Genomic DNA, 10,873 nt, shown 5'->3' with positions numbered 1-10,873 from the left:
ATGACATACTATAAAAAAAAAAAAATCCAATTTTTGGTCAAAAATGATAATTTTTTATTAAGCATAATTGAAAAAAGTAATTAAATAGAAAAAGAATAAATATTTTTTTAAAAATTAAATCAAACAATAAAAGAGACGAGACACTTGTACAACTTTTTTATAATTGTTTTTTTACTTTAAATCATTCTTTTCTTTCCAAATTTTCAAAATTTTTAAATACCTTTTTATCAAGTAAAAATATTAAACATTATTATTCCGTTCCTTTTTTTAATATTTCCTTTACAGAATGGTTTTTTTTTTTTCATTTGCCCAAAGATTAGTTGACAATTATATAAAAAGTTAACGCTTTGTGTTTAAGGGACAGACCTTATTCCTAGGCATGGCCGGTTCAATGAACCGCTGATAAGTGTTATTTTTATAGTATTTTTATTGTGATTTTGATTAAAATTTCTATTACTTTTAATTTATTTAAATTAATTTTTATGTAATATTGATATGTTTTTACTTAAAAGCTTCCTTGAAACACAACTCACTTGATTTTGAGGAAAAATGTAGGGTTTGGTAAGAAAAAGGACAAAAATAAGGTAAAAATTCATTAAGCATGCCTATGCTACAGTACCCGTACTGCTACAGTACCCGTACTGCTACAGTACCCCCGTGCTGCTACAGTGTCCATGCTACAGTGCCGTGCTAATCAGCACGCCCGTGCTGTTATTGCATCAGACTTCCAGAGGAGTGCACGCCCCAGCCCGTGCTACAGTGCACGCCCGTGCCAAGCAAGGAATCCTAAACTTAGTCAAAAGTTGCCAACCAACTTCCACCAATTTATGGAGCTAATCTTGGACAACTTTCTTCACATACAAATCAAGCCTTAATTTATGCACATGGAAGACATGATTGAGAGAAATTCAAGGCTTGATTGAGAACTTTATTCCATAAACAAGGTGAAATTTATTCCCTAAACAATGTAGAAGTTCTCTCCCAAGAAGTCTATATAAAGAGAGGAAGGATGCATTGTAAAAGGGATTGGCATACTCTACATCTCTTCTCCCATCTCTCATTTTATAGCTTTGTATATAGTTTGTTTTTAGAAGTTAAGTATTCAAGAGTTGTGCAAGGTTTTCAAGGATCCAAACAATTTATCACTAGTTCTTATTTCTAAACTCTTAATCTTGTTTATTTCTTTCATTATCTTTATTGATTATGGAATATTTATCAAGTATTATTAAATTTTATTTAATTACTATGTGTAACTAAATTCTTATACTAGGGGTTTGATGTAGCTTAATCTCTTTTCCAATTTATGCAATTAGATTTACTTTTCCTTATTCAAGTTATGATTTATTAATGAACTTAATGCTTCTAGGCAGAATTTTCCCCTAGATTGATTTATTTCAATTATCACTATCGGAAGAAGGATCTTTGATATGAAAAGGTTAATAAAACACATGAGAATAATAATTTGATGCGGAAGCTATACGGTTTGACTCATGGGGGGTTTTCATAAGTTAATGACCTTAGGTTATGAATTCACAAAACAAACCATAAAACTTAATGATTTAATTCATGTTTGATTGCGCTATTGGAAGATAGGTAATTAGACCGGGTTAAAATAGCTAACAATACATCGGGAGAGCTTGTTAGTGATTTTTGGGTTGTTTCCCCTACTTGAATAATTAAATTGATCAATGAACTAATGAAATAAATTGGATAGAGTTAAGTGAAATCAAAACCCCTAGTAGCTTTACTTCCTTGATTTCTTTTAATCAATTTTTGTTTACTTGACTCTTGTTTATTTTACATTTATACAACAAATCTCTTAATTATCGTTTAAATAATAACAAGATAACACAATTTTGGTACTTGGTTTACATTCCTCGTGGGAACGATATCTTACTCATCATATATTACTTGTAGCGATTCGTACACTTGCGAAATAAGCTGTCAAGTTTTTGGCGCTGTTGCCGGGGATTGGCAATACCAATATCAATACATGTAATATTTCTCATCTCAAGGCATTTTTAGGTAACCTACTTCTATTAAAGAAATTGGTTGCATTTTATGCTCCATACCACTTCTCATCTTTTTCTTCTTTTGTGGTTGCATTTTATGCTCCATACCACTTATATATTTATAGGAATATAAGTAATAAGTAGTTGCATTTTATGCTCCCCACTACTTTGTTTAAAATAAAACCTTCATCCTTTATTAATTTAAAACATACATGTAATATGGCTTTAGTGTCCCTTGTTTTATATTCAAGTTAGGATTCAAAATTTTCTAAACAATTGGTTAAATCAAAGAAGTATGTTAACAATATCAATTTGGTTAAAAACAATTAACTTTGGAAACATCATTAATTTATTCAAATGTTAATGATTTTAAGATAAATCATAAATTTTGCTCATAATTATTCCTTCCATATTAAACTAATGAAATAAACAAACAAAATAAAAAAATAAAATTTTAACTAAAATTTTCCTTTCCCCAACTTAATCTAGCACATTGTCCCCAATGTGTGCAAAAATAAGATCAATTCCCCAAATTTATCATAATTCATCAAAACAAGGTATAAGAATAAAATAGAGTTGAGAACAACATACCACCATTGTATTGAAAAATACAATAATATTCAAGGAAGCCAAGTGCATAGTTCCAATGCCTACATTCTAATAGTGAGAAAGGATTAAATACTACACAAAAATAAAAAGATATAACAACATAACACAATAATAATAATAATAATAATAATAATAATTATTATTATTATATAGGCATAATTGTTAAGAAGAAAAAAAAAATAAATAATAATAAAAATGGAAAGGAAGCATGCACTGTAGCGCAGGAACTGTAGCTGTAGCACGGCACTGTAGCACGACTGTAGCACGGGCACTGTAGCACCACTCCAAGAGTCAGAGGATAGCACGGGCCAGGGCGTGCACTGTAGCACGGGGGTGCTGGATAGCACGGGAACTGTAGCACGGGCGTGCTTTTTTCCATTCCAAGAGTCAGAGGCTTGCACGGGCCAGGGTGTGCACTGTAGCACGGGCGTGCAACTGTAGCACGGGGGTGCTGGATAGCACGGCCTGGGAGGTGCAAGAGCCTGACTTTTTTTTTGGACCTGCAATATGAGCATAAAACACCAAAATAAAAGAAAATAATGGTTTAAGGATGGGAGAACAAAATAAAAAATATAAGTAAAAATAAAAATAAATAAAAGAAAATAAAATAAAATAAAAATTTGCAAAGGAAGAGAAAAAAAATGATGGGTTGCCTCCCATTAGCGTTTTGTTTAAAGTCTTTAAACTCGACTTTTGAGAAGTTTATCAAATAAAGGCATTCGCCCATAGTATGTATCATGTAGTATCACACATGGGTCTTAGTTGAAAATGCCCTCAAGATTGGCTAGGTTGAAAAAATTTATGCTCGTCATATCAACAACATCTCGCTTTGAATGAACTTGGGAAAAAACCTGTATTAGATCATGAAGAACACAATTTATTAAATGTGAGATTATTGGAAAAAATGGATCTTCTGGTGGTGTATATATAAAGACCATTGATGAGCTCAAATCAATAGTGTCAATTATTTCTTCATCCACCAATATTGTTTTCTTCTTGTTTTCATTTAGACTCTCAACCAAGGTCCCTTCCAATTGTACCTCATTAATAATCATGTCTGGAAACAAGAAATTGAGATTTAACTCATCTTCAAAGGAATAACATTTTTCACATGTAGGTTTTACATCTTCTAAATATGCAATTTCCCATGAAGTTTCCTCAGAATTCATTTTGCACTCATTATCTTGATATCCATTAATTGCCATGGTTATCAATTCCATTGCTCGTATCTCCAGATTCTTTATTGCTGCTTGTTGGATCTTAAAATTCTCACGAGTTTCATTCATAAATTCAATGTGAGAATTAGTAAGGGCAGAAATCAAATCCTCTAAATTCTTTTGCTTTTCTTCTTCATACTCAAAATTTTGAGGATATTGGTGATTCCAATCCTGCAATGAAGGATCCAAATGACAACGGTAGTCAAAATCTACCATATCATTTAATATGTAAAGTACATCTTCATGGCTACTTTCAAGAAGGTGAATATTGGTTACAGAAAATCCATTATCTATCCAATTTTTAGTTTCTTCATCTAATCCATAATAGAATATGTAAGTGAGATATTCATTTGTAAAATTATGATAAGGAAATCTCTCTAAAAATTCATTAAATCTTGTCCAAGCTGCATAAAATGGCTCTGAATGTTGTTGAATAAAACTTGCGACTACTTGTTGATGAAACATCTCAAAATAATTCGCAGGAAAATAATGAAAATAAAAATCAATAAAAATAGAGAAACAAGAAACTACAAATAATATAAACAAATATTTTAATCAAGAAATAAAAACAAAATGTCTAAATTAATAACAAGATAATTCATATTGATATTGGTATTGCCAATCCCCGGCAACGGCGCCAAAAACTTGACAGCTTATTTCGCAAGTGTACGAATCGCTACAAGTAATATATGATGAGTAAGATATCGTTCTCACGAGGATTGTAAACCAAGTACCAAAATTGTGTTATCTTGTTATTATTTAAACGATAATTAAGAGATTTGTTGTATAAATGTAAAATAAACAAGAGTCAAGTAAACAAAAATTGATTAAAAGAAATCAAGGAAGTAAAGCTACTAGGGGTTTTGATTTCACTTAACTCTATCCAATTTATTTCATTAGTTCATTGATCAATTTAATTATTCAAGTAGGGGAAACAACCCAAAAATCACTAACAAGCTCTCCCGATGTATTGTTAGCTATTTTAACCCGATCTAATTACCTATCTTCCAATGGCGCAATCAAACATGAATTAAATCATTAAGTTTTATGGTTTGTTTTGTGAATTCATAACCTAAGGTCATTAACTTATGAAAACCCTCCATGAGTCAAACCGTATAGCTTCCGCATCAAGTTATTATTCTCATGTGTTTTATTAACCTTTTCATATCAAAGATCCTTCTTCCGATAGTGATAATTGAAATAAATCAATCTAGGGGAAAATTCTGCCTAGAAGCATTAGTTCATTAATAAATCATAACTTGAATAAAGAAAAATAAGTCTAATTGCATAAATTGGAAAAGAGATTAAGCTACATCAAACCCCTAGTATAAGAATTTAGTTACACATAGTAATTAAATAAAATTCAATAATACTTGATAAATATTCCATAATCAATAAAGATAATGAAAGAAATAAACAAGATTAAGAGTTTAGAAATAAGAACTAGTGATAAATTGCTTGGATCCTTGAAAACCTTGCACAACTCTTGAACACTTAACTTCTAAAAACAAACTATATACAAAGCTATAAAATGAGAGATGGGAGAAGAGATGTAGAGTATGCCAATCCCTTTTACAATGCATCCTTCCTCTCTTTATATAGACTTCTTGGGAGAGAACTTCTACATTGTTTAGGGAATAAATTCCACCTTGTTTATGGAATAAAGTTCTCAATCAAGCCTTGAATTTCTCTCAATCATGTCTTCCATGTGCATAAATTAAGGCTTGATTTGTATGTGAAGAAAGTTGTCCAAGATTAGCTCCATAAATTGGTGGAAGTTGGTTGGCAACTTTTGACTAAGTTTAGGATTCCTTGCTTGGCACGGGCGTGCACTGTAGCACGGGCTGGGGCGTGCACTCCTCTGGAAGTCTGATGCAATAACAGCACGGGCGTGCTGATTAGCACGGGCACTGTAGCATAGGCGTGCTTAATGAATTTTTACCTTATTTTTGTCCTTTTTCTTGGCAAACCCTACATTTTCCCTCAAAATCAAGTGAGTTGTGTTTCAAGGAAGCTTTTAAATAAAAACATATTAATATTACATAAAAACTAATTTAAATAAATTAAAAGTAATAGAAATTTTAATCAAAATCACAATAAAAATACTATAAAAATAACACTTATCAAAATTCCCCAAACTTAAACCATTGCTTGTCCTCAAGCAACAAACTAAAAACTAAGAAAGCTAGCTTAATATAGTAGGAATAATTATTCACGAATTTAATAAATATCCAAATTATTAACATAAGAATAAATTGTATATATTTCCTATGTTAGTTATTTCTAGCCAAAATTAATATAACATATTCTTTTTATTAAACATGAGTAAGAAATATTTTTGTCTCCTTCTTTAGAATATTAGTTACTTGGGACAAGTTTAGCCTACATGTAATATTTCTCATCTCAAGGCATTTTTAGGTAACCTACTTCTATTAAAGAAATTGGTTGCATTTTATGCTCCATACCACTTCTCATCTTTTTCTTCTTTTGTGGTTGCATTTTATGCTCCATACCACTTATATATTTATAGGAATATAAGTAATAAGTAGTTGCATTTTATGCTCCCTACTACTTTGTTTAAAAAAAAACCTTCATCCTTTATTGATTTAAAACATACATGTAATATGGCTTTAGTGTCCCTTGTTTTATATTCAAGTTAGGATTCAAAATTTTCTAAACAATTGGTTAAATCAAAGAAGTATGTTAACAATATCAATTTGGTTTCGGTTCAATGAACCGCCAGTTTCGGTTCATTGAACCGCCGGTTCGAGATGTTTAAAATTTTGAACCGAAACCTGCCCTTGAACCTCCGGTTCCGGCACGGTTCAGCACGGTTCCGGCGAACCAACGGTTCAAATTACGGTTCCGATTCGGTTCCGGCATTACGCAAATTTTTAAAAAAATAATAAGATTTTCATTTCGAATTCATGAATAAATAATAATTTTAAAATGTTTAAATTTTATTAACTAAATAAATTATTATAAAATTTTAAAACAAAAACTTCTATTAATTTAGAACTGTTATTACATTAAATTTACAAATTTTGCTAACTCACTAATATAGAAAATGAATAAATGGAATATGAAATTAAATGGAATTTAGAATTGGATGTATGAAAATAAAGCAATATTAAGAAGAGAAGAGGAGAGATAGAATATAATTGGTTGTGAAAAAAAAATTAATCAACTCATCATATTTATACATATTTTTCATTTATGTAGTTTCCCAAATTATCCCTTATAACAGAAAAAAAACAATTATATTTTTGGATAATTTAGTAAATTATAATAAATAAATAAATAAATAATTAATTAAATTATAATAAACAATTATATCCATTTGAAGTTTTAACATTGTGTAAATTGTTAATTGTATAGTTAAAAAAAATATGTGTTTGTAAACAAAGTTCAACGGCTAAGTGAAAATAAAACGATGAGCTTTCAAAAAAAAAAAGTGAAATGATGATGCTTCCTTTTTTTTAAACCAAAATGATGATGTTTTTTTTTTCACTATTTTTGATTATTGCGATAAATAATTTTGTTTGTGAATCCGGTTCGAACCGGACCGAAACCGCCGGTTAACCGCCGGTTCCGGGCCGGTTCAGGTTCATTTTTTAACATTCACATGAACCTTAACCGGCCCTTGAACCGCCGGTTCCGGTTCAAAATTTTGAACCGCCTGTTTCGGTCCGGTTTCAGTTCATCTACAGTACGGTTCGATTCCGGTTCGATTCCGGTTAGAACCGAACCGGTGGCCATGCCTACTTATTCCTATATATGTTATTACAAAGATCTAATATTATATATTAAAAAATATGCACATTTAATAAGAGTGCTTCACGTTTAAATTAATAAATAGTTTGTTCATCATCGTTTGCCGTAGAATAGCCTGCCTTTGACGCCTCAGTCAAGCTAGCTAATTATCCTTTGTCTATAAAGTTGCAATTAATTTACATAGAAAGCAAAATTCACAGTTAAGCTCATAGATTTTATTTGTACAGGTTCTTTTGCTTTCATCAATTTCTTGGAAAACATGAGTTCTGATCTTTCAGCAACATCAATCACTAAAAGGTAAATTGACTAGCCCCTAACTCATTTCTATTTCTATTTTATTTTAATTTTTTTGTATTTTCTTACTAAAAAAGTGAAATTTGTCTATCCAATTTCTACTACAATTCTATGTCGAAATAATATTATAATTTATGAAAATTTGTAGACTTGAAGGGAAGGTTGCATTGATAACCGGTGGAGCTAGCGGCATAGGGGAGTGTACGGCCAGGCTATTTGTTAAACATGGAGCCAAAGTATTGATTGCAGATGTACAAGATGATCTTGGGCTGTCGCTCTGCCAAGAATTCGACTCTCCGGAAACCATTTCCTTTGTCCACTGTGATGTAAGTAGTGATTCTGATGTCAAAAACGCCGTGGATTTGGCCGTCTCCAGGTATGGAAAGCTCGATATAATGTACAACAATGCTGGAATTGGAGGTAATCCAGACCCAAGCATATTGTCAGCTGAAAATGAAGATTTCAAGAAAGTCTTTGATGTAAATGTGTTCGGTTCCTTTTTGGGTGCCAAGTATGCAGCCAAGGTTATGATCCCAAACAAGAAAGGTTGTATATTATTTACTTCAAGTGTAGCTTCTGTTTGTTGTTCAGGTTCTCTGTATGCGTACATCGCATCAAAACATGCAGTGGTTGGGCTTGCAAAGAACTTAAGTGTAGAATTGGGGCAATATGGCATCAGGGTTAATAGTATTTCACCATTTGGAGTTGCAACTCCCATGCTAAGAAATGCTGTTGGAAATAAGGAGAAGAAAGAAGTTGAGCAAGTGATTGCATCAGCGGCGACACTGAAAGAAGTGATATTGGAACCTGAAGATATTGCAAATGCAGCTTTGTATCTTGCAAGTGATGAATCCAAGTATGTTAGTGGAATTAACTTAGTGGTTGATGGAGGTTATAGTCTCACCAATCCTTCATTTGCAATAGCAATGCAAAGCTTGTTTTCTTAAGATTGAGAAATTTTGGTCGAGATATTATGCACCGGGTATGAATAAATTTCTACAGTTCTTGTTCTATGTACCCTTTTCTCAATAAAAGAGTTTTTCTCATCGACAAAACGAAGTATTATTTTCACTTCAAGTGTTCTGTCAATCACTCATGGAATTGTTCCTCATTTGTATGCATTATCCAAGCCTTTGAATGATGAGTCTAACTACAATATTAGTGATGGGTTTGAATTTAGTTGTCGATGGAGGTTATAGTACTGCTAATGTGGCTATTGGAAAGAGAATCAAAAAATTCTTTTCTTCAGAACCGCCCAACTCTCACAAATGTCTGTGTTTGTCATCTCTCTCTCTCTCTCTCTCTCTCTCTCTCTCTATATATATATATATATATATATATATATGCATGCTAGCCATGTACATATTTTTTGCGCTGAACATGCAATTTTGTTATTATTTTTAAAATTAAAATAACATTATCCTCTTTCCATTCCATAATTTTTTACCTGTTTTGACTTGCAAATAAATTGTAATGAAATAATACTGCATTACCTCAATGGAAAAAACTCAGCAAATAAAATGGGATATCATCCCAAATTTGGAGACGAGCATCAGATGCTTTAGCAAGAGTTTGAGTATTAATATAATTAAATTATAAGTTTTGCATTATTTTTTTCTTAGTATATCCTTGTATTAGTGTTTCATTAAAATGAAATGATCCATATTAAATTAAATTATTATTAAAATCAATCAAACATAATTATTTATCCAATGATCAAAGCAATTTGCTAATCTTATATAGATTTGATATCCTTTTGGCAAAACTGCTCCCACATTCAATTTCAGCATGATTTTTTTAAGAAGCATAATTGCTTTGCGGATTCTTTGACGAAGAAGGTTGTTGAAATATCTAATGGTTTTCTACTTTAGTTTTTGACAGCTTATTTTGCAAGTGTACGAATCGCTATAAGTAATATATGAATGAGTAAGATATCGTTCCCACGAGGATTGTAATCCAAGTACCAAAATTGTGTTATCTTGTTATTATTTAAACGATAATTAAGAGATTTGTTGTATAAAAGTAAAATAAACAAAAATCAAGTAACCAAAAGTTGATTAAAAGGAATCAAGGGGTTGAAACTACTAGGGGTTTTGATTTCACTTAATTCTTTCCAATTTATTTCATTAGTTCATTAATCAATTTAATTATTCAAGTAGGAGAAACAACTCTAAATTCACTAACAAGCTCTTCCGATGTATTGCTAGCTATTTTAATCCCATTTGATTACCTATCTTCCAATAGCGAAATCAAATATGAGTTAAATCATTAAGCTATATAGTTGTTTAAGAATTTACAATTTAAGTTTGATAAATTATAAAAACCCCCCATGAGTCAAACCATATAGCTTCCGCATCAAGTTATTATTCTCATGTGTTTTATTAACCTTTTCATATCAAAGATCCTTCTTCCAATAGTGATAATTGAAATAAATCAATCTAGGGGAAAATTCTGCCTAGAAGCATTAAGTTCATTAATAAATCATAACTTGAATAAGGAAAAATAAATCTAATTGCATAAATTGGAAAAGAGATTAAGCTACATCAAACCCCTAGTATAAGAAATTAGTTACACATAGTACTTAAATAAAACTCAACAATACTTGATAAATATTCCATAATCAATAAAGATAATGAAAGAAATAAACAAGAGTAAGAGTTTAGAATTAAGAACTAGTGATAGGTTGCTTGGATGGCTTCCTTGAAACACTTGACAACTCTTGAATGCCTAACTTCTAAAAGAGAAACTATATACAAGCTATGAGAGGGAGAATAGATGTAGAGTGGAATGTAATGTGTGGGATGGGATGATTTGAGATGAACTCTCCTCTTCTTTATATAGACTTCTTTGGTATAGGATTCCATATGGTTTAATGATCAAAGTCTTCTTTTGTTAGGTTGTAAAGCTCTCTTTTTAGGTCTCCATTTTCTTTAATCATGACTCACCCATGTGCATAGAGTTGATCTT

The 10,873-nt window shown here is 31.2% G+C and overlaps 1 protein-coding gene across 1 annotated transcript; it reads left to right on the top strand.

Moving 5' to 3' along the window:
* The first annotated feature begins 7,871 nt into the window (after positions 1-7,871).
* Positions 7,872-8,853, top strand: LOC149498128 (short chain aldehyde dehydrogenase 1-like). Its single transcript, XM_089718075.1, has 2 exons — positions 7,872-7,909; positions 8,055-8,853. The coding sequence occupies exons 1-2, from the start codon at positions 7,872-7,874 to the stop codon at positions 8,851-8,853; spliced, it is 837 nt and encodes a 278-aa protein (XP_089574201.1).
* The last annotated feature ends 2,020 nt before the right edge of the window (positions 8,854-10,873 follow it).

This window comes from Jatropha curcas, chromosome 2, assembly GCF_041381405.1.
Source record: "Jatropha curcas cultivar XTBG-Jc1 chromosome 2, XTBG_Jcur_1.0, whole genome shotgun sequence".
In the NCBI taxonomy this organism is placed as follows: Eukaryota; Viridiplantae; Streptophyta; class Magnoliopsida; order Malpighiales; family Euphorbiaceae; genus Jatropha; species Jatropha curcas.
The sequence above is the reverse complement of the archived record's forward strand: the minus strand, read 5'-3'. Positions and strand labels throughout refer to the sequence as shown.

Coding starts and splice junctions, on each gene's coding strand:
- LOC149498128 (XM_089718075.1), top strand. CDS start 7,872: ATGAGTTCTGATCTTTCAGCAACATCAATCACTAAAAG. Junction 7,910..8,054: donor GCAACATCAATCACTAAAAG/GTAAATTGACTA, acceptor GAAAATTTGTAG/ACTTGAAGGGAAGGTTGCAT.